The following is a 25,403-nucleotide window of genomic DNA, read 5'->3' on the forward strand; positions in this document are numbered from 1 at the left end:
TGCCTGTGGTAGTAACCTTTACAGGCCAGCTGGTGGTCCATAAATTACTATCCTGTTAATGCTAGCTTTCACTGCAGCTGCACAGAAGGATTGCTTCTTCCTTTTGACATTTTGTTACACTTAATATTCCTCCTGAAAGAGGAAAGGGTTTTAGTATTGAAAATAATTGTACCATTTTAAAGCAGGACATTGTTGGATTTCTTTGCCTGAAGTGATGCTGTGTTCGCAGTGAACAATAGACTTCTATATTAGTACATGAAAAGAAGTTTGGGCATCTCTGCACCAGAAATGAACAGAGCTACATAGCAGGAATAGCAAGAGAACAGACTCATTGTTGGTTTGCAACAATAGCTGAAGAACCGCTCTACAAGCAAACAAGGACATTTGTGGAGATATGATGATGTCATGAATTGCTCCATTTGGATGATTATGTTTTTTTGTATTTCATCCATATAAACCTTCTAAATTTAAAGGAAGATGTCGAACATTTTGAGAAGAAACGCAAATTTCTAAGGTCGGCTTGACATTTACTCATTTCTGAACTTTTTAAAATGAATTTGAAATTGAACAGAGTAAGAAGGACGACAGGAAAGAAGTGAACGAGTTGCAACAAAGGTCCCTGATCGAATGCAAAACACGGACGTGGCAGTTCACGCTCCGTCAATGCTGATATTTGAAAAAAAATTTCTATGCCAAGACATTAATCTGTACAGAGCCCAGCAGGTGTCAATTTCTCTGGGCAGAAATACAAGAGAAAATTGATTCATATTCTCACTCAATTTGTGCTCTCATGTTAATGTCAAGTTACGGTGTCAGCGGGGACTTAAGTTACAGGTTATATCGATATTAGTTCTGATACATATATGTATGTCACTTAAATGTGTCATGAATCTTGTTTAATCACGTTCTTTTAATTCACGCGCTCAGATTATTCATGCAACATTTCGCTACGTAGATCAGAGAGAAGGATCACACATTAGAAAGGCAAGAAAGAGAGTTCAGTCTTCTCCTGCCGGAGACATCAGAGTGAAAGCCAGTGACGTTTTTATTCTCCCTCTGCAGTCCGTCTGCATGACATTGAATTAGCATTCGCCTGTAGTCGATGCTGATAAGCTCTGATTGTTCTTTACACAACGTGCTAAAGCAACACTGAAAGGTTATCGGCTCTCTGCGGACCTGGCCCAGGCCGCTGCTCCTGCCTGCCCGTGATCCCCCGGGGGACAGCACATTGTGGAACTAGGTAACATGGTGGGCAAATTGAAAGAGAGGAAGTACGATTCGTTGAATGTCCACTGGAGAGCTGAAGGAGTGGGAGAGAGGGAGAGAGAAAGGTGTGGAAATGGAAGCCTTGTGACATTTTGCTGTGAGGTATTCCTGGTCCAGGCCTTGTTAACAGTCTGAAATTGGTCTTCGGAGTGTCATACCCCGACTGCAGCTCTGCAATAAAGATCTGTCATCTTGCGGTATTTATCAAGCCCCCCTCATGCATGTAACCACACACACACACCCACATACACAATTACTGCTCTGTAGATATAAAGCCATTCCCTCAGCAAATAATAGATATTGTTGACACATCGGAAGAGGAGCAGTGTTTTTTTTTCTCCCCTTGCGGTGCAGTCAGGCAGCCGGAAAAACCAGCAGTGGAACACAACAATCCAGGAACTGGTCATCTCATTGAACCGGAGAAGCTTTAAGTAAATATTAAAGCTGAAACAAAACGGTCCATTCGGCTTCACCCTGGTCAGAGGTTCCTCGGTGAGCAGGGAGAAATCTAAAGTGACCTTCCCTCTTGACACAGCAACATGCCGCGGTGAATTTCCATTTTCACAGCCATCCGTCAGGCGCAACAAAGCGTAGATTTATCAGCCGGTTGCAGATGTAGTTTTGAGTACATTACAGGGCCAGCAAAACTCAATTTCCAGGGCACAGAATAAAAGCTGAGCTGGCAAAGTGGCGGGAGTGCTGACTAACCGTGGAGAGCATCAGCCCAGCCAGCCCGGAGTCTGGCGAAAATAAATGCATTTTTCAGCTGCTGCCACAGAATCCAGCCACTCGATAGCTTGCCCTTGTTACGTTTTCAATGGCAGCCATGACAGCGTGACATGATCTACGATGACTGGATGTATTTCCTGGTGTCGTAAGCGGCGCGGCGGTTGCACAGCGTTGGTTGGGATTAGAGCGTCGCCGTGATGACTTCATTGACAGCGGCGTCACAAACGGCACGTCGAAACGGCATGGCTGCAGTTCCGCTTCAGCCCGTCTCTATCCATCGAGCCTATCTGTCTGGCACGCGTTGTTGTGGACGCATCAAAAAGCTAGTATGGTCCAACCGCCCACGTTCCACAGCAACAGTATGCCGAGCAGACTTTGAGTCTCTGAGTGGAAGCTGAAAATATCTGTCTGCTGCTATATTTCTTCTTACAGTATCCATCACATGCTGCCATTATGCAAATGGTTGAGAATTATTCTGCTTTTATAATGATAGGTATGAACAAGATTTCAGGCCTGTTGTTAATGTTCTCCTGTTTGTGATGGTGGCAGCAGCAGAGGTGAAACAGCTGGCTGTGGCGGTTGGAAGAGAGAGTGAGCGTCTGTCTGTCTGGTTTGACACCTGGGCGGCCCGTCCTGTCAGAGTCCCACCCAGGGCATGTGGACGTCGGGCCAGGCTTGTCAGCTGCAGTGGTCCCTGATGGAGTACGGTTCTGGACCTCCAACTAGATCACATGTAAGACCATCTGTCCCCCCCACACACCATGTGCCAAGCCTTACCCAGCACAAAACAACACTGCCAGACGAGACTCGGAGCGGGGCAGGAGGCACGACGGGAAGTCCTAAACCAGGCGCACTGTTACTCTGATGTAATTCTGCTTTTACAGATGCAAAAAAATAGCATACAATTTTCATTTAAGCCACAGGCAGCTCATATAAAATGCATTTAGATGCGGTACAACAAACAAAAAGAGCTTCAGAGACCCACAAGACTATGTATGTTGCATATGTTGCATTGAATATACTGGACATACTGTGAAATGGTGCATGCGTTGTCAAGACAATCAATTTGTGAGTCACTTCTGGTAATTTCATCATAATACTGATGCTTCTTTGGCTAAGTATCCAATAAGATTACCTAACTAGATTAGCTTGGCACCAGAAACATTGTAACCGCTTTTTTTACAGGCTTTCTGGCTGATGTTAATTAAGCTTCAATAATGGATCAATTTGTCGTGGCCAGATTTCCAGCCCTCTGTCCTCTACGCAGCGCAACCTGCTACCCGAGGCCTGATGGTCGTTCAGTTCTAATTATGACAACAGAGAAATCCTCCATTCAACACATTTTACACCCAGCCAGCAGCCAAGCTACGAATGACTCTATACTTCATGACAAACTGTGTGTTTTGTTGAGCAAGCTGTTCAATCGCTGAGATTTGCTGTTGCATTTGGTGGGGGGGGATTTGCCACGGCTCTGCTTTTTTTCCCTCTTGTTTCTGCCGAGCTCATCATGATACAGTTTGCCAGGAAGAAATTCTAAACATATATTTCATTTTCATTTTCCTGTTGATTTGCAAATGTTGGTCAGTGGAAAACACCACAAACACATTCACTGCCGGAGATATTGATTTCTGTTGCAGTATTTTGGAGCTGGAAAACACTTCTTTCAATACTTGGTTCGTACTCGCTGTTAAGCTGCTGCCAATGAAACTCAACTCTGTAGACACAGCTGAGCAGGAAGTGCTGTCACCGACGGAGGCTTCACAGCGATCGGAGAAAAAAGAATATTGCAGATAATTAGTGAATTAATTAGTGAATGAATACAGTATTAGTGAGTGTGGCGTGACGGTGTTGTTGTACAGAATTAGTGCTGTGAAATGTATATTATACTGAATTTATCACGGGTAAATATGGAGGGAGTGTTGAGTTTACGATTACCAGCAAGCAGCGTCAACAACAAATTAAAATGAGAGCAGGTCTGGGAAAAAAGGGAAATATATTCAAATATACTTGTTTTTAATGTCTCTAATAAAAGCTCCTCAAATAATGACCTGCTTCTCTCTGCGGCTGAGGTAAACAAAGAGTACGCATCTTCTCAACTGGGTGTCTGCATTATTAATCCGGAGAAACCTTTTGCTTAATCTCATTTCAGCATCGCTCCTCGGCTCGTTTAGTGTCAATAATCAATGCGTGAGAGTGTGAAGGCGTGCGCTTGCAGCCCAGCATACAAACAGTCTCCCTGCAGCCTCTTATCACGGCGGCCATCGAGCTCCATACGATTACAGTGTGATGTGGTGGCATGGCAACAACGGGCCGGGGGAGAGGGAGCAGGAGAGAGTCGGGGAGCAGATTAGAGTGAGAGCAGGGAGACAAGCAAGGGAACGCACATAATCCTCCTGTGTATAGTGTGTAGACTGAACCTGCACAACAGTGACATGCTGCAGCACAAAAAGAGGGCGAGAAAAGCCTCAAATATGTCCCAAAAAAGGCAGGCAAGCACAAGAAGTTATTACGCTGCGCTTGTCGCATGGTGAGAAATTAATCGGTGAATTAAAACAAAGGAATAAGAATAAAGATAATATGCTGCAAGGATGATGCAGCCACCATCTGGGCCGATCAGTAGGTAAATCACATACAACAAACTTTACCCGCTACCAAGCTGTTGTATATCGTTAAGGAAGTGTGAATACAACCAGGATGGCGAGGGAGTTAAAACATACTTGTGCAATTGTCTCCTTCAAGCCACCAGCTGCAGACTGCTGTCTCCAGGGCTCCATCGTACAGTATGTGAGAGTTGGATTTTAACTTCCTATTCATTACAGGAAACAGCAGAGTGATTCAAATCTACAAGCTTATGCTGGTGATTATAATTGCGCAAATGAGTTTCTCCAAATCGTAACGCAAAAAAAAGTTGTCTGGATGCACTCTGAAAAGGTGCGGACAAGGTCAGTGTGAAAAGGAGCCCTTGCACCGATCCGTCCACAGAAAATAAAGCTCATGACGACGCTTGCGGGCGTCTGTCCCTTGATGCGCGGGCAGCATTCAATACGCCGCCAAATCCAATATGACATACAGTAAACTAATGGGCTTTGAAGTGAGTCTGTAATGCAAGAATCGCTGCACACGAAATTGCACATCAGTCAAACCTGCAGGGTAGGAGACGATGTTCATTAAAGTTTCAGTTCTGACTTGTAATCCCTCCCCCCACCACCACCACCAACATGCCAATCACTATAACTTGAGGCAGACATGCTTTAAAAGTGAGTGTAGATGTGTAACCCCTTTGAATGTCATTTAAAATCCCGGCTGTGGCACCTGAGATATTGCATGTGACGAATGAATAAACAGGAGCAAAAGCAGGCAGATCCGTTACCGCCCACTCGTTTGATTCAGACTTCGAAAAGGTCAACCCGGGCAGCAGCTGTGGGACGACAAAGTTTGGACCACATGCTAACCTTCATACTAGTTTGCAGTTAGTTTACAAGACATTAATCTACTTTACTGTTTTGTACTAACAGGAAATCACAGACTGGAACCGCTTGCAGACAGATCTGCAGCTAGATAGGCTGATCCTAATTAAACGCATTTAAAAACTTAGTGAAGGTTTGGAGGCTAATTCAACTGGAGTTTGTAATTGCTTCCTGAACTAGATCCGTTTCCTCTCGTCTTCCTCGGGATATGGGGAGTTCATACCGGGTGTTTTGTTTTACGCTGTCTGAATCACTGTTTTTACTTGTGCTCTCCAGTGTGAACACACTGCATACTTAAACCAATTTTGTAGTATGGAACTGGGACACATTTAAAGTACTTTTGGGATTTAAAGTATATAATTATGTACTTTTCCTTCAGGGGAGACACCCCAGGCAAAAACACTGTTTTTCATTAACTGCTGAATTTTGAGATTTGGGGATATTTTGCTGCCATAATATTTCTTCTTTCATTAAATTAAAACATCCAAAACACAGATTTAGTGCTTGATTTTTGCATTGTTAGATTAGATGTTAATTCACCCAGTTAGCATTAATAGTGCATAATTTGCGTATTTTAAGACAAGATCTAAAAGAAACTGCTACAAAACAACTAATAACAAAGGATTTAAATGTATATAGTGTTTCATGGTGATATCAAGTCATTTTGAAATTGATATCACTTTTAAAAGCATAGCTTTAAAGGCCGCTTTCTCAAAATGGGTTATTTTATCTCACTCTGAGCCCGATATCTCAACATATCTCAGATCATTATACCTTTAACAGATGTGACCATGTTAATGTAACGCCATGGAGCGTGAGAAAGGGCCACAACATACAGATTGAGTTGATTCTCTTTTTATATATCTTGATCTCAATCATTGCCCTCATCAGAATTAACAGTGTGGACTACAAGGCAATTTTTCACAGATTACTTTTTTTATTTTGCTCTGGAGGATTTTCTCTGGGAAAAGTAAAGCATTTAAATTGCAATGCATGCTATGCACTTTGAGGAATTATAGTCATGATGTGCTTACAAATGTCGATGTACTGTAAACACACAACATCGGGACGGAGTTCCTGGCCTTTCAGGACTTACGACAATCAGTCAGCATCGAAGATCCAACTTTCATTAAAGGTCACTATTCTATCACCACATATCTCAAAAACACAGAGATCCACTCCTGCTGCTGCTGATAATGAGTTATATTAAATTGACCCAGAGGACAGTGAGTCCTTGCTGTGTTAATAACAGCTCAGTGAAAAAAAACGGAAGACGCCTAAGACTCGGTGAGAGGCATCAATGAATAAACATATCCATAAGTCAGTAAATGTGGTTTATGTGCTTACAAGGGCAAAGGGGCATTTATGAGAATTCACATCAAAAGCAAGTGTCACTGAATAGCCTGAGATAAAGGCCAGCTAGCTGCAGCAGTAGACCCACTGTAATCTCATGCGATATGCACAAACTCCACTTTACAGCCTCGTGGTGATGATGGACACCATTTTCGGTTGTCAGCGGAAAGCTTTTAAAACGAGCCCAGCTAGCAACAGGTTGCATCTTTAATGCACTGTCTATTAATGGAGTGTAGGGTGTGGTGCGGCAGGAAGCCAGTAATAATCAATTCCCTGCTGCTGTAATCATAGCGCTCTGTAAGTTAATTAGCATCTGTTGAGTGTTACAGAGAGGCGTCCGCGGAGACGGAGTGGCGTTTAAAGGCAGCGTGGAGAGCGTGACCAGGCTGTGGGACTGGTGTAACGGCTATTAGGTTAAGGCTATGAGTCATTGCATGATGGAACTAATGGTGCATCTGATACATGTGATATTGTGAAATCCAATCAGCATCGCAGATGGACTGTGTCTCATCTGTCTTATCGTCCTCCTCGAGATACTGTCCAATAACACAGCAGGGGGCTCTGAAGTATAACATCTTATCTTAGAAAGTGGATGAACAGCACACAGTCTCCGTTACAAGTGATCTTCATTCAGCTGGAGTATATTAAAAACACCATCGCAACAGCCTAATTCAACATGAAGAACGAGGCGCGGAGAGACTACTAATTTTGTTGATGCCACACCGGCTGACTGCAGGAGGTCTAATGCAGGCAGTCAATCACAAAGTTGGGAGTCAAAAAGGGAGTGATGCTCATGGCTATTGATTGGTCCGTTATACACTCAACAAAAATATAAACGCAACACTTTTGTTTTTGCTCCCATTTTTCATGAGATGGACTTAAAGATCTAAAATTCATTCCAGATACACAATATTACCATTTCTCTCAAACATTGTTCACAAATCAGTCTAAATGTGTGATAGTGAGCACTTCTGCTTTGCTGAGATAATCCATCCCACCTCACAGGTGTGCCACATCAAGATGCTGATCTGACATCATGATTAGTGCACAGGTGTGCCTTAGACTGTCCACAATAAAAGGCCACCCTGAAATGTGCATTTTTTTGCTTTATTGGGGGTCTGGGGACTCAGAACCAGTCAGTATCTGGTGTGACCACCATTTGCCTCATGCAGTGCAACACATCTTCTTCGCATAGAGTTTATCAGATTGTCAATTGTGGCCTGTGGAATGTTGGTCCACTCCTCTTCAATGGCTGTGCGAAGTTGCTGGATATTAGTGGGAACTGGTACACGCTGTCGTATACGCCGGTCAAGCACATCCCAAACATGCTCAATGGGTGACATGTCCGGTGAGTATGCTGGCCATGCAAGAACTGGGACATTTTCAGCTTCCAAGAATTGTGTACAGATCCTTGCAACATGGGGCCGTGCATTATCTTGCTGAAACATGAGGTGATGTTCATGGATGTATGGCACAACAATGGGCCTCAGGATGTCATCACGGTATCTCTGTGCATTCAAAATGCCATCAATAAAATGCACCTGTGTTCTTCGTCCATAACAGATGCCTGCCCATACCATAACCCCACCACCACCATGGGCCACTCGATCCACAACATTGACATCAGCAAAGCGCTCACCCACACGACGCCACACACGCTGTCTGCCATCTGCCCTGAACAATGTAAACCGAGATTCATCCGTGAAGAGAACACCTCTCCAACGTGCCAGACGCCATCGAATGTGAGCATTTGCCCACTCAAGTCTGTTACGGCAACGAGCTGGAGTCAGGTCAAGACCCCGATGAGGACGACGAGCATGCAGTTGAGCTTCCCTGAGACGGTTTCTGACAGTTTGTGCAGAAATTGTTTGGTTATGCAAACCAATTGTTTCAGCAGCTGTCTGAGTGGCTGGTCTCAGACGATCTTGGAGGTGAACCTGCTGGATGTGGAGGTCCTGGGCTGGTGTGGTTACACGTGGTCTGCGGTTGTGAGGCCGGTTGGATGCCATATTCTCTGAAACGCCTTTGGAGACGGCTTATGGTGGAGAAATGAACATTCAATGCACGAGCAACAGATCTGGTTGACATTCCTGCTGTCAGCATGCCAATTGCACGCTCCCTCAATGCTTGTGGCATCTGTGGCATTTTGCTGTGAGACAAAACTGCACATTTCAGAGTGGCCTTTTATTGTGGGCAGTATAAGGTACACCTGTGCACTAATCATGATGTCAGATCAGCATCTTGATGTGGCACACCTGTGAGGTGGGATGGATTATCTCAGCAAAGCAGAAGTGCTCACTATCACACATTTAGACAGATTTGTGAACAATGTTTGAGAGAAATGGTAATATTGTGTATCTGGAATGAATTTTAGATCTTTAAGTCCATCTCATGAAAAATGGGAGCAAAAACAAGTGTTTCGTTTATATTTTTGTTGAGTGTATAAACTAAATCACATCTCCAATTGGTCTTAATGGAGGAAGATGGATGGGAAGACATTTTGTTCAATTTGTTTTCGGTTACTTGTATTCGATGTGGGGGAAGATGAGTGTCCTTAAATAAGATAAGTTCTTGGATAACAATATGAGAAATTCTGACAAGACATTACTAATCTTTTTGTTTATTTAGCATATAATTAAAGCAACTTAAAGCAAATCGTTTTGGCTATGCTTGGTGGTGCATTTCTGTCTCTTGTTCTCCACGTGATGCTTCTGTGTGATGCGGTGACAGGTTTTTTTTTAATTTTTTTTTTTATATTTTATTTTCACATTTTTAAATTTTTACAAAAAATAAGAGAAAACAGAAAAAAAGGCATACAGCACCTGACATTGTTAAATGAAGTAAGAAAAATAAAGACAGAGACTATATGAGGATATATACAATAAGCAAAGTGGCCCAGTGCCTTCTGTCTCGCATGTTACCATCAGGGGTATGAATAAAAAAAACAAAACAGAGCAAAACAAAACACAAACACTCACAAAAAAAGAGAGGGAAAAAAAAAAAAAAAGGGAACCCTGAGAGGAAAATCAAAGCCTTGGTCAGTACAGAAACAATACGGGAAGCTGAATGAATTACAAATACCACATAGCAGCCTGATTCATATTATTGGTCATTTAGGTCTCATCAAGTAAGGCCAAAAATGGTTTCCATGTTTTCTCATAATGCTTAGGTGCATTCCCTCTACTAAGGCGAATCTGTTCCATCCTTGAAACAAAAACCATTTCGTTAAGCCACCTCTTAAAGCAAGGGGATGATGGAGATTTCCAGTTAAGTAAAATTAATTTTTTGGCTGCTACCATGCCTGTTTTGAGAGCCTGCTTACAGTGGGAAGGGAGGGTCGATGTCCTTTCAGAGGCACCAAAAATAGCCAGGTTACAGTCTGGTTGAATATTTATTTTATATTGCTTAGAGAACCAATTGAATATGTCGCTCCAAAAGCTGTCCAGCACTGGGCAATACCAGAATAGATGTGAGAGTGAACCTTCGGCTCTGTTACATCTATCACACATGGGGGACACTGATTCAAATATTCTATTGAGTTTAGTTTTGGAGTAATGCAGTCTATGTACGACTTTAAATTGAATTAGGCGATATCTTGAATTTATAGAACACTTCTGTATACTGGACAGGCCCTCCTCCCATAGTTCCTCTGACAGTGGAACTCCCAGTTCTTTTGACCGCAGTGACAGGTTTTTAACCTCCCTACCAAGATGTTACACCGGAGAGAAACAAAACAAAACAGAAAATAGGTCCTGTTTCAAAATACATTCCTTATAATATTGTTTGTGACAGCAGGTAAAGTCCAGGTGCAATGAATGAAGTGTACTGTACTGGCAGTACGCTCCTCTCTGATTGGCTCATTCCCAGCTGCGCAGCAAGTAACATCCAGTCATTCATGCAGCACAGACATTACAACGTGACTCTTATCAGTTATGAAGATGAAGATGGTGCCAACGTTTGCTGCTGCAGCTCCATCCACCAACATAACCTCCACCTGTAAAGGTAAATTCATGTCTTCAAGAAGACTAAATGTCCACGTATGTGTTTATGAAGGGGGATCAGCGGACTCTAAATGCTCTATTCCTAGCGTAGGTGTCTCTGACTGAAATAACATTCATAACATGAGATGTAGCGCCCCGGTACGCAGGTTCACTGGGATGGGACACTTAATGGAATGGCTCCATCAATAACTTTAATAGTTACACCTGTGCTTTGCCAGTTGTGATTTTTCACGATGTTCCTGTTCTGTCAAAATGTCGTGCCGTGAAAAAAAAAAGGACAATGGATTCTTTTGCGGCGGAGGTAATGATTCCACATACCATTACTTGTCATTATCATTGTTTATTTCCTGTATTTTTTGTCACAGCTGTATTCTACCCTAACGGTGTTTGCTATTTTATTTTTGTTTATCTTGTTTCCCACTGGGACTGGTCTGTTGTTTTTAGGGCCCACTGTGCCAGCAAGTCCCCACTGTGCCAGCTATCCGGCTGCCCACGGCACCTTTACTGCATATTTACTGTACAGATGTGACAGTGGTATCAATCTTCTATCACTTCACAAGATAATGAATATGGGTATTTCCCAAATATCCAACTATCCCTTTAACAAACTGAATTATTTATAGTATAACATCACAAAATAGAGCCATTGTCAGGATCTTGGGTTTTGTTTTGTTGATTTCCTCTTTATTTCGTGCTTTCTGTCTCTTGTGTCCTGTTTTAGCTTGACTTCCTGTTGTTGCTGTTTTCCCTGCTTTTTTCATCACATCACCTGTTCCATATTAGTCTCGTCAGCCTTGACCTGTTCCCTTGAGTCTTCGTCCAATCAGCATCCAGCCTGCACTCATGTGTGTTTTCCCCGTGTCTTTGTCCTGTTTAATTGGTTCCCTATCATCCAGCCTGGTTCCCTGTCTCCTATTTCCCAGTTATGACACGATCAGCCTGTTCTCCCCGTGTTCCTATTCTGTGGTGGATGTTCTTTAGTTGCCTTTTTTGTGGACTGCCTTCTGTAGGTTTATCTTTTTCATTAAATCATGGTTCCCGCTCCCTCTCCGTCCGTTTCTGTATTTGGGTCCCGACCTGCATTCTGAAGTTTGTGACATCTATGAGTCATTTATCCAGCGTTCACTTGGTGCATACTGAAGTCAAATCTACTTCGAACAAACTAAATGCTCAGAGAGTGATTCTAGTTTATACAAAGCACATTAGGGCCAGGGAAAGAGAAATTACAGAGCCGCGGGGCACGGAGATAATATTGAGAGAAAAAACTCAGAATTTCTGAGATTAAAGTCGTAAATTTACAAGAAAAACTACTTGGATATGCTCTGAGATTAATGTGGTAAATGTATGACATGAAAACGTGATTTACAAGAAAAACATTGGAATATTCTCTGAGATTATAAATCACATTTATGGGAAAAGAAAAACTCAGAAAAATCATTAAACTCTGCAGTAATTTCAGACAACTACTACTCAAATATATATCACAGAAAGAAAATGCGTATATTCATATTTCAGACTCTTCACCTGAAGATTGCTCATAAAGTAATGACTTTAATCTCATACATGAGTTTTTTCACCAAATATTACATCCCTCCCCCGATCTGCCTCTTGTTTCCCTACAATGGCCCCAGCACGCCGTCGTAAGTTCAAACACAACTTCTGTGCAAGTAATAAAGTGGTTGAAGGCGGGGAGTCATGCAGAGGACCCCATACAGACAAACATTAGAGGTCTGACCCACTGCCAGAATGCTGTTGTTCATTAAGTCATAAATTATACGGTTATCTACAGGTGAGACAGAGGAGCCTTTCATGGGAATCGCTTGTTCTTCAATAAATGGGTTAACTTCCCGAGAATTAAATTACAGAATAAAGAAACTGTTTCTAAGAATTAGCTGAGGAACCACTTTTCATCAGTTCAACACTTAACCACATGTGGGGCATTGCTCAAGGGACTACAGCTGTAGTGAAGAGAACATTTACATTTAATACACACTTTTAACTGGCTTCTCAAACTATTTGGCCTCATCTTCTGACTCAGCCAAACTAAAAGCAGTAAAAATCTGCCCTCCCCGGAGCAGGGAAGGTCATTCAACTCACAGTCTACACAGGCCGGCCTCGCCCTGGTGGTCCCGGCGATCTGGCCTCTCCGGCAGGCGCAGCGGGCCGTCTGCCTGGCGATGGTGCGTCTGGGAACGCTGCTGTCTCTGTTGAGCATCACTATCTCGCAGGTTCCCACCGCCAACTGGCCTGCCGAACACAGCAGCGAGGAACAAAGTACATCACATTAGCATAATGAGACTGTAATGAGCATATTACAGAGGAGCAACTGGTCTTCAAAGGTGCAAACAACAGGCAGCCTAGATGCGGGGCCATTTTGGGGGGTCTGGTGCAGCACTGAACAGGTTGATGCTTTCATTTCAAATGTGAAAACGAGAAACTCATTTCAAAGCTTTATAAAATAGCAGGCTAGAGCGCTTCTTCAGTTTCTATCCTCTGTGTCTTCGTGATCATGCAGAAAGGTCCTTTCAAGAATCTGTTAAAAGGACATAAAAAACTTCAACTTAACCAGCCTGTAAGTCCAACGCTCCAGGATGTGAAAGTCTAAAAAAGGAACTAGTTGGAGAAACACGGACCACTGGCTGAAATAATGTAAGACTCAGTGGACATGCTGGTGGCTGCTGGGCAAGGTGGTCCTACAAGAGACCAATTTTCAAGCCATGTTAAGCTCTACTGAAACGGCAAATGGACAGAATGTCTTAAAGTCATGATTAACTTGCTCAGAAACCACCATGGCGTGTGTGTGTGCTATTCTTACAATTCTCTCCGAGCACAGAGAATTACTTCAGAGTCCTCCAGGCATTACAAATTGATGGATGACTCCCTGGCCGGGGACCTGTGGCTGAGCAGGGCTTTTTATGGGGGGTGGGGGGTTGTAGCATGTTTGTGCAGAATGTGATATCTAAATTAATTAAGCTACACAAACAGGAGAAAGGTAAAAATCACAGGGGCGTTTTGGCTGCAAATGGACGACTTGGGATTCAATAATAATGAATCAATAAATATTCCACATCATCTTGACCTTTTGATAAAAACACATTTTAAACTTTTAAACTTCTTACTTGGCATGAAATGAACATGATTCCAATTTGAATAACATGAAATATTGAGTGAGTTTGGATGAATTTAAGGTGTTCTAATGCCAAGAGATGAATTCCAGCCACACAGTATTCCAACACACAATGGTACACCTGTGTCAAATTACTGTCATGGATGAGCTTTGTGCCCAGACTTGCAGCTGTAGCTCACGCACGGCTCCGGTGATCCTTTCTGATGAGTCACACTTTAAATTCCAACAATGACGATTTCAATGTTAAGACCTATGAAACGTCTCATCGAAGACTAAATGTCGAAGCAGCGGTTTTGTTTGGATAAATTGTTTGGAAACCACAGGGAACATATTTAATTGTCTTATTAGTATTAACTGTTATACTTTAAGATTTAATGATAGTTAATTGCTTGAGAGTGTCTGTTGCTTTCACACACATTTTACTTATGCCCTTTTGTCATTTAAAAAGGTTTATTGCCGCCTCAATAAGAACAAAAAGGTAATCAATATGCTGAACAATAATGCGTGCATACATCAAATCTGGCTCTGCTTGCACTCAGCACATTTCTTAATAGATGCAATATAAATGCATGTGAAGTGAAAGATCAACTTATCTGTTCAAGGTTGAACAATAAAACGCAGGAAAAGTTGGGGAAACTTTATAATGATCTGGAAAAAGTAACAGCTCCACCTCTTTTCTTTATTGAATAGACAGCTGCCAGTGAAAGCCATTCAGCCCGACAATAAGATAGCATCGGCTCAGGACGATAGATTAGAGAGGGGCGTGTGCTGCAGTTCTTGTAAGGTCACCAACAGTGCTTCGCTGCTGTTTCTAGTCCTTTCCCCAGAGGTTCATTAAGGGAGGCACTAACTGCTGTATGGCCTGAAATGACTGTAAAGGACTGTAACAATGGCAAAAGATTGAAAGGGTTGTTGACCAACACAAATGACTCATAAAATTGCCTCAGCAGGTGCTGTGATGTTACAGAAGCTACTACATTTCAGCGTGGAAATATTCCAGATGACTAACAGTGGTTTTGTTTGATTATGGTGACCATGCAAGTTTACTTTTAGCAACATCGTAAGTTCAAAATGCCTCCTGGCCGCTGGAGAACGGAGGGAATAGGGATGGGATGATAGAGGATATTGGCCCGTACTGTTATTTTCCTCTGACAACACAATTGGGTCAAATTGTCCCATTTGCACACAGGAATTTAATCAAAACATCAAATTGGCATTAAAATGACACCTTCATGCTCTCCAGAAGATGAACCCTTTTCATTTTCACTGCTCCCTGAGCTTTCCTCCACATTGCGACCTGCAAGCCAGGCTGAAGACTTTTGTCAGCGTCTCAATTAATGGATTCGGCCCCAGTGGCAGCTTCACTTATAAGGTTGGTGTGTTTTTACATGAAATGATTACCTCCGCCAGTCTGGGGAGACATAAAACACAATCACCTCTACAAAGAACAGCTACGCACATTTCATTTCATAGCATCAGCCGTGCTGAACCCCCCCTCCACCCACTACCCACCAGTCAGCCCACCCTCCGCTCGCTTTTCGCCGAGGCGAGTCCTTGCATACTTGGTGGATGCTTGGAGGACAGAGGTGCCATCAGATATTTCAACACTGAACAGATGAATGGGCTTCATGCAATAAGCCTGAAGGAGGAGAATAGTAGGGTGGGGGAGGGGGGGGGGCGTTGTAAAGTGCCCTCAGCCACGGTCAGCACTCCATCATTCGTACAGGAGTTGATTCATGTGACAGGGGGTTTCTGTCACTCAGCAGCGTGAAGACGCTTGGCCTTGTCTCTATTTCACATGATGAAATGTGCATACGGCCGCGGCGGCGAGCAGCTCGCCGAGTGAAGGATGCTCGCCGTCCAGACTCTGGATCCTGTCAGACATCTGGAGGGCTACAGGAAGCCGATACACAGCACAGAGATAGAGACTGGCTCTCAGCACTGACTGGCAGCCTGATGACCTTATCACTGAATCACAACACTATACAAGCACAATGTGGCAGCGCAGACGCACGGGGGGATCAAACACACAGCTCGGAGCAAAGACGTGATTCTGTGCTCTACATATCAGCGCTTTGATCACACACTGCAGATCGCCAACCAGGAGCACAAATATCTGCGTATCTCCGCCTAAAATAGGCTGCCGGGAGTCCACGCGCGCCTCCACAATGTTCCCCTGATTCAACGTGCGTCATTGTCCGACGGAGAACGGGTGGGCATGATGAGGTTATTAAACTCTTAATACATCACACTGGCTGGCCGCAGTCTGCTCCCTATTCGGACAGATGCAGTTATCAATAAAACATTTACTTCATTCTGGCTTATCTTTTTCTCTTGTTTGTCTCTTTAATTACGACTGTGCAGATGCATCAGCAGTTAGTCCTGACTGATAAAACAGCGTTATCAGATTGCGCCAGACAAACAGACAGGAGTCTGCACTGCTCCCGCTCATCTGAAACCAGATTGGGAGCTGTGAGAAAGGGCTCTGCTTCTCCTCGGGGAATTTGCCATAAAATTATATGACAGGCTGCACTGAACGAACTATGACAAGGATTCCATTTCCATATTAAAACAATCTCCCTTTATAGATTGTAATTACTTGCGGGCTGCTAAGGATGGAAGTGAGGTTTTACAGTGTTTTATTGCAAAGAGCCCCTCCGCAAATGACAGTTTCGAACCGTATTTATTAAAAATTCCACTTCTTGTAAAGCTGGTTCAGTTAATTATTCATGACAATAGGAATTGTATTTGGTATTATGCCCCTGTAAAGACACAGCTATAGCGTGCTGGCTCGGCTCAAACGTCCTGACATTGAATCCAACTTGTTTTCCTTGACAGAGTCAATCGTACTAATCACCACACTGCCATACAACAATACGTCTGAGTATATTCATTCCATTGTATGTTCCTTTCCTGACAGAAGTGCCTTCTCAAGGATGAAAATGGGGCAATTTAGAGAGCATGACATCATATCAACGTGCATCAAATCAGATTTGAATTCAGGTCTTTATGGAAAATGTAAAGCATTGTGTTTGAGAGATTCTAAATATTAATGGAGCGGGTAATCAGTCAGAATTGATTTTGTGGTGGCTGCAGTTATCAAACTTCCAAATGTAATGAGCACCGACTAAACCCCAATACCACCACGAATCTAGAACCAATACAGCGACCTCATACTGCTCAGATTCATCCTTTTCTCTTGAATGTTGTGTGTCCAGGGCTGCAAACATCATTATTGACGATGGACACATAAATGGAGAACTTTCATATGGAGCTTCCCAACCTGAGCAGGACAAAGTGCTTTACAAAGCCTTCCATTCAAAAACACTCGGGTAATGATGGAGGTGGAGATGCAATGCAAGACACAATTAGGGATTCAGTTTCTTGAACTTGCAAATGTGGAGTCGAAATCGGACCACAATCCCTGCCGTTAATCAAAGAGCTTCGCCCTGACTGCGTGGGAGAGCAGCAAATCCTCACCTTTGACAAGCTGAAACCGGAGAATGGGTCTCATGCAAAAACCACTCGTACAGAGATTTGTTATGAAGTAGCACGAGTCATTAAAGTGAGCATGTTTCATTCACCAATTTTCTCTTATCTAGACTTTTCTCGGAGCTACAAATAGAATGTAGAGTGGTTGAGACCTGGCGTCTTCCTTCCTCTGCAGGGGGATAACACGTGTTTGATTTAAATATTGTAATGCCTCAATCTGAATGGATTAGGAGTTGAAACATATTACAGAAAAAAAAATGAAATTAAAAGAGATTAACTAAATGTTAAATGAATATTCTGTTTGAAATGTATTGTGTAAGCCTCCATATTCCGCCCCCGAAAGAGAAAGTGTTGAGTAAGGTAAACGTTACAACGTCCATGCACCCACTCATGAGCGAGCGGTAATCATTAAGTTAAAATGAGCAGTGCAAAGGGGCTGCTGGATCTGATTGAAACATTATTATGCATGGACCTCACAGGAATAAAATTGAGATTTAAGACGTGACGGCCAATACCAGCAGCAGAGATGCTCATATGCTGGTACAGGGGTTAGGAAGTGACGGTCTCCAGTTTAGAGTAGACTGTTATACTGGGATATTTGGTTGAAAAATGACCTAAACAGTGAATTATCAAAATATTTTGCTGTAGTTTTCTGTCATTTTTTTGCTTTATGACTTCAACAGTTACACAATTATCAAAATGATTGACCATTTATTTTCTGACGATCAACTGATCTTAATTGATTACGTGTTATTGAATAAGTATTTCAGTCCAACTTATTCACACTTTTACTCACAGCGGTACATTAGCTAAAAAGAAGGCTAATCTCAATGACTTTTTCGGGATGAACCCTCCACTGCTGCTTTGATTCCATCTGTAGTGTGAACACCTAATCTTCCCTTCATGCCCGTTCTGATCTCGCAGCTCCGTCTGTCATTAACGACTCAGGACAACATCAAACAGCAATCGAATTCGCCTGAGCATATGTTCGCCAAGGCGGCCACAGCCAACTGCATCCCATTAGCTCACCACCGTTGGGTAATGAGCGGGACAGTAAGGAGCATGTGATGGGACGCCAGGTGAGGGAGACAGATGTTGGAGTGACCCCCCCATGCCATAGCGCTTCCTGACACCGCCGTGATCGTCTGCCGCTAAACAAGTAGGGCAGCGGAGCAGTGGAGCAAAACATGCGCTTTATATTAATGTGCTTTGGTTTAAAGGGAATACCGTTCACATGCTTGCACTACTGTACTGCGGTCCGATCAATATTTATGCAAGTGAACAAGTCTCTGGTGAAGTCGGACGACCTGTAATGGTACCTAAGTATGCAATTTAATCCGAAGCTGACGGAAATTAATCAGAAATGATGGCAAAGGCAAGTGTGGGAGCAGCCAGGGTTACTTCTGCAGATGATGGGTATGTTATGCTATTGCAGGATGAAGCTCATTTATCTGCAAGCCGTAAAATAAGTAGTGTGTTGGCACATAGTCTGCCGTCCGCCGTTTATTGTTCTGAGGAGAAGTTCCAGCTCTCGCATTCCTGGTGACAATACAGCTTGTTTTTTCTCCTCTAAAGAGCCCTTCATATTTACAAATGCCTTACTGCATTGTATTTAAATGCGGGGTTTCTTAAGGCCGAACCAAGCAGTGGCGAGCAACCGGTGGGGCTGCATAACACACACAAAAAAAGAGACACCACACTGGACCACCACCAACTGAGACGCCGGAGATGTGCTCTATTTGCCCAAATGTAATCCTGGTGTCAGGTGTGTACGCTACTCCACCCACGGGGAATGACAAATTGAAACTTCATAGCAGCAGTAGGCTGACGCTCCCTCGGGACAAAGCCGGACTCGACATTGTTAGATTTGTTCTTTTCTCACCGGAAAGACGGAGCGTGCTGTTTAGTTTGCGAACGTCTCTTTGCTGGACTTCCAGGTCGTTGCAGTTCAATTACAGTTACCACTCTCTAACGTCCAGCATTGCTTTTGTGTGACATTGCCGAGGGCTGATTTGAAATAGAAAACGCTCCCCCGTACGTGCACCCGGTGCTGCGACTGACACTGTAATTTAGCTGTGGCCTGCGACACGTCTTGGAGAGCGCACGTGACGGAGGTGGCTTCTGATGGATTTCTGTGGCAGCGATGCAGCACAGTCTGGACCGCAGAGATATTACAAAGTAGAGTACACTCAGACAATTGGTCGTGGGTGAATACAGACTTCGGGCGTAAAGAGCGAAGGTACAATATGGCTTGAAAAAGCAAACAGCAGCTCGGCTGAATGTAATGCGGACAGGACGCTGCAGTCACAATGGCTCACTTCAAATTGCACAGCCCTCCAGGATGCCCTCCTTCTCCGATGCAGACCCAGAGAAAATGGTGAGCATCGGAAGACTATTAAGACCCCCAATTGTACACGAATGCGCGATTTGCGTGAACCACAGCTTTAATATTCAAGCACGGCGCTCCCAATAAATACGTTCATGGCATCAGACAGAAAAATGGAACAGGACACAAGACTGAAAGGCACATAACTCAAATCATTTACACCACTCTGCCAATGATGGAGCCGTTCCAAGCCCAGAGCTTTCCGCAGAGAAAATAACAATGCAGAAATACACGAAGCGGTACGCCACTCCACCACAAGGGAGGTCAAAGCTGAAGGCTAGAAGAATTCATAATCAGGGAGCTATGAAATATGAGCTTTGTATGCTGCCAAATTGATTTAGCAGTAAAAATTCTTTTCATTTTGTTCCATAAAGATGCTCATACTTTTACAGCTCCTACGCCTATAGCAGCAGGCCTCGATGATTTGCTTAGAATTTACAGGCAAGGTCATAATCAAAGCGGGTCTCCTTTTGCATGCTTAATGCCGCCTTGAAGGAGACTGGAATGGAAATCATCCTTTTCACTTCAAAAAGTCGGTAATTCTGTGCTACTCTGATTAGTTTAATGCTTGGTTGGATGGGCCCTGCTCCCTGAGTTGAAAGAGGATGCCACCCAAAGATTTTTAAATTCATCATTCGGGTGATGCCGTCTCTCACGCAAGAGCTGATTTGTTAAAAAAAAAGTGGAAAAAAGTAACTGTGATTGCATCGGGAATCATTCACCAGGATGAAATCAGTCTGCGGATGACATTTGGACGGGAGACATCACAGGAGGACAGGAGACACATGGCAGAGGCCACGGTGCGAAGAGAGAGAGGACCGGCTGTGTGAGCCCGTCATCAATGGAGCTCTGTACTGATCGCGGAGCCACAGTGACTCATTTTAAAATGTGGCGACACAGCCTATAGACGAGTCTCACAAAATGTGTGGCGTCATTCCCATCGACAGCTTGTACTGCACAGCAGGAAGACTGGATGGGTTGTTGTGTCTGCTTCTCAGCCTCGGCTTCAGGACACTGCTATTTGTTAGCAGCAGCTCTGATTGAATTATTCAAACGAATCAAAGTGGCATGTTAATTGTGACGTGACGTGTGCTATAAAAGGCAGCATTGCTGCCGGTTGCACTAATATGAGATGCCAGGTTTAGAAACTTTGTGGATTAATTGAAGTAATTTGGTTCAACTTGTTTTATAGCAGCCAAGCGAGAGCGTCAGCCGCCAGAAAGCTGCAGTAATTGATTTGTCGGCCACTTGGGAGCAGCAGAACACACCGTTGTTAGCAAACAATTGCCAGTTTACACATTCAGTAGACATGGAGCAATATTAGCATTCGTTTGGAGTCACTCTTTTTGACTACCCTCCAGAACCTTTTTCACCAGCTAGTAGCTCATTTTCTTCTGTTTGTTGTGTGGCAGGTGTCAAAGGGGTTTTATCGAAGTGATTTTAATGAAAACAGCTGCCTGAACACTGAAATGAGAGTGTTGAGAGAAACTTTTGAAAATCAAACCAACGATTTCCTTGCATGGCACAGAATCGCATTAAAATGAATCCTGTGAGGCTTCAAGTAATGTATTTGTGATCTGGACCAATCAGCATCCTGTGAGGAGCTACTGGCAGCTGTGGGTGTGGCTTAGGGTGTTCAAGGTGGCATGGAGAGCCACTGTTTGTTGTAAACAGTCCTGAAGAGTTACAGAGTGTAGATACTGCAGTCATTTATATCAGAACTGGAAGATGTCTTCATTGAAAGAAGAGCAAGGAAGCACTGAACGCCATTTTCTTGATTGAAAAAATGTTTTCGCTCCTCTCCCGACTGGGAGTTTGGATCGTTTTAAACTGACTGCCATTTTCCAAACAGTTTGCACTGATGGCTTCTCAGATGGTTCTATGTAACAAACCATCTGGCGGTCCAGGTTAAACCAATGAGCCAAAAGAGGCTAAAAAGCTCCTGTTGAACAGGAGGGAAGTGCAGAGGGTGATCATTCTCTGTGTGACAGGTTTGTCACGATGACCAACCAACCCCTCAAAATATTTACTGTTGGAGCGTTAAATCTCTTCAACGGGAAATCAGAGTAAAACAAGATGTTATACTTCTGTCCAAACTGAGAGGTGATCTTTGGAAAGTGAGGGCTTAGCTTGACCTCAAAGAAGCTCAAAGATCTCCAGGATTGGCCCTCATGTGATCACATTATTTGAGAAGGAGGAATAATTATGTTCCCACTTGAAGTTGAAATGTATTCTTGGCATTTCAGTTCCTTGAGCTGAGTGGGAGCAAAGGCCAACTGTCTGTCCACCTCCAACTTACAAATGTGGATAGAAATGTCCCATCCCCTCCTACTGCACACACACACACACACACACACACACACACACACACACACACACACAGCAGTGAGGTTGACAAAGCAAGGAGGAGTTGCCACCGCTCTCTGCCTGCACCACTGAACCAGAATGTTGTCCTGTGAGGAAATCCAGACATTTCCAAATTTATCGTCGAATAAACTGGCAACGTTGAGAGCGGCTGACAGGCCATTCATCGTGGTGGCCGTTTGCCCAATGGCGTGCATGGACAGGGCTGCTGCGCTTTGATTTCCTGTCCTGGCCGCCATGACAGATGAGCTACGGTGGAGGCGACGCAGCCTCTCACTACCACAAGGTTCACCTCTCTGCCCACCGGTTCAACCACAATAGCCGCCGCTTCATTCAGGGGCCACGGAGGCAAAGGTGGTAAAGAGTCGGTCACAGTGATCATTGCTTTGACTCCATCTGTGGTGAGCAGTCATAAAACATTCAAATATATACTTTAGAAACGCTGATGAAATAATTATTTTTAAAAAAAGCAGTGGTGGCCTTGACTGTTCACCGTTGCCAGTTTTGAAGAAGGGCTTTATGAGGATTACATAAGTATGGATTAAAGAAGACGAGATGTTCCATTCTTAAAGAGAAGCCAGTGACATACAGAGAATGTCAAAGCTCAAATCACATCCGGAGGTTTTAACTGGGCCAAATCCACAGAATCTATTTACCCGAGGAACATCAAGAGTAGTAAAGTTCACAGGAGACTGATTGAACCATTTTGCACAATAACACTCTAACGAGATCATTTTCAGATGAAATTGAGTCAATAATAAATGGCTGTGGGGAAGAGGAGGATTGCTGTTACTCCTCAGATAATATGCAGAGACTTGAGAGACAGTTCATGGGCGGCAATAAGAGGCTGGTGAAAGCAGCACTTTGGGAGAAAACACTGCAAATTAGAGGCAAAGGGAGCACATTTCAGTGCACAGGCAGTTCATTTTTCACATCAGTGTCTACTTTTGTTCCCGGCAAGCTGCCAAAGACATTGATGTAGGCACTATCCCTCCTCCACAGTGGTAATTATGCTGCTGGCCAACGCTTGATTAAAAGATCTAATCTGCAAACTTAGTGTTCAACATCTCCCAACAAGTTCCAATGCTTTAAGCCTGTTCGGCGTGTCTTTGACGCCACTGGAATCCTAAATGTTCTGTCGTGGACGGCAGCCAATGAAGTGCAGAGAAACATCCTTTTGCTTTCTATTCTGTGTCAGGGTGGAGGTGTAATTGCACCAGTGGATGTATTATTCAACAGGAAAGCATGGCGTGGATGGATATAGCCTTAACCTAAGTGAAATTATAAAAGCTTTGGAGGCAGAAGTCAGGCCTTCTCCTGTCTGCACCAGGGAGTTAAAACAAGGAAAGTGTGTTGCCTTTTTTTCTTCCTTCCCAAGCTTTGTTATGGCTGCACTACATTACTATTATACAAGGTAGCAAAGAAGAGCATCAGAAGAAGATAAAACATGAGGTTAGTTTAACAACAAGGTTATACATTATTGTGAGTGTATGGTCTATATTACATTACAGGCTCCTATAGTACTGCACAATGCAACATGTTAGGTCCACTAATGTCCCTCGTAAGTACAGGACACTCTATAGGAACATTGTTATGGATTCAGATGACAAAAATACAACAAGGCACAACAAGGTCACCATGGATTGACTGGTGGTGAGCAAAGACACAGTTCAGGTCCCTGCAGGCGTGTGTTTAATAGACATTATAGGGTTTCTCTTCAGGATCACAGGATCTGACCACACCAGGTGCAGCTGCGTCCCAATAAGAAGCCCCCAGAGGCAACGGTGCTGCCAAAGTAATGAAGAGCTCGAAGTGTCCTTACCCTCTCTGAGCAGATGGGAGTAGATGAGCCAGAGGAGCAGCAGGCAGCAGAGTGACGCACCTCCACCTGCGGAGAGCGTCTTCGCCCCAGACTGCATCTTACACCTCGAGCCTTTTAGATTATCCAAACTTTGAACGCTCGCGCCGCTCAAATGTCAAGCAGATCAGCGGAAGAGTGGCTAATCCACTGGCGTCTCCACAGCCTGTCGTCGGCATCCATTTTGAGGTTATAATAGGAGAGGGACTGATAATAATCCCCCCTTGCTTTTCAAATTCCCTCGGTGAGCCGCATATCCATCCAGGCTGCTCGGCACAGACACGCACACACACAGAGGGCACGATGTTGCCAGATCTGGCCAAGTTTACGCAGCTGTGGTCTCACGAGCTGAAATTCACTGGCAGGCGTCCGCAAAAACACACAAAAAAACAAAAACAGTTAGTATGTAGATGAAGAGGAGTGAGCAGCAGCGGTCCCCCGCAGCTTTGGTCCTTACGCGGAGATGCTGGTAGTCAATTCAGCCGCTCCACGTCCCCTGAACGCCGCTGTCACCTCTCGCTCCCCCTCCTCCGCACTGTTATTATGAGTGTTATTATTATTCCCAAGCAACTTCTGCACCGAGCGCAGCTCTGTGTGACTCTACGAGAGAAAAACGCGCAAGTTCATCGAGACGGACATGACAAACATACCAATCAGCAAGTTGCCCGAAAACACAGCGCTCCGGCGTCCTAAAGGAGGCGAGCTCTGGAACAAACAGCCGAAGGCGCAAATGCGTCACACACGTGGCCACATATGCACCGCAGCTCAAATGTCACGTCAAAAACAGGAAAGACGGATCTCACGCAGCAGCGCCGCCGGACAAAAGCGCACTCTGCTGCGCGCGTCAATGCGGGCGGCGCAGTGAAGTTGGACACACTTGTCACCTGTGCGAGCCTTTGTGGGGACTCTGTCTGTGACGATGCCTCCTCGCACCTCGGCTCCCCTCCTCGCAAAGTCAAATGTTGGTCACAGACGAGTGTGTTGACCCTGATTCTGTCCCGGGCGGCCCCCTTTGCACGCGGGCGACGCCGCCGAAGAATAGGATTTCCCTCCCTTCAGTCGAGGGAAGGGAACGCTGCTGCTGCCGGCTGCTGCACCCGGAGTTACTCTCTCTCTCTCTCTCTCTCTCTCTCTCTCTCTCTCTCTCTCTCTCTCTCTCTCTCTCTCTCTCTCCAAACACACACACGGTGCCCCAATTCCTTCTGCAAAGTGAGGGGTGGAAACTTTGAGCCGCCGGGCTACAGATCCCAAACTGTATGTGATGATGCTCTTTTATACACAGTACGGTGTCCCATCTGAGCCCACAGGGAGACACAACGCTGCACCAGCCTGCCCGCACTCCCTGACACATTCTCCATGT

The 25,403-nt window shown here is 44.2% G+C and overlaps 1 protein-coding gene across 4 annotated transcripts in view; it reads right to left on the reverse strand.

Annotated features, from left to right (window-relative positions):
- Nucleotides 1–25,129, reverse strand: part of tafa5l (TAFA chemokine like family member 5, like) — a 42,293-nt gene extending 17,164 nt beyond the window's left edge. For 2 of the 4 annotated variants that reach the window (XM_084014500.1, XM_084014501.1), the window contains exons 1-2: nt 24,008–25,129; nt 12,914–13,063 (exon numbers count right to left, since the gene is read on the reverse strand). In XM_084014500.1, coding sequence (XP_083870626.1) covers nt 12,914–13,063; nt 24,008–24,104 — 247 coding nt within the window. In that variant the 5' untranslated portion in view covers nt 24,105–25,129. The remainder of the gene's footprint in view (nt 1–12,913; nt 13,064–24,007) is intronic. The other 2 variants (XM_084014503.1, XM_084014502.1) reach the window with 1 other exon arrangement.
- Between the last annotated feature and the right edge of the window lie 274 nt (nt 25,130–25,403).

The sequence above is a fragment of the Eutrigla gurnardus genome (genome assembly GCF_963514095.1).
Source record: "Eutrigla gurnardus genome assembly, chromosome: 8".
NCBI lineage: Eukaryota > Metazoa > Chordata > Actinopteri > Perciformes > Triglidae > Eutrigla > Eutrigla gurnardus.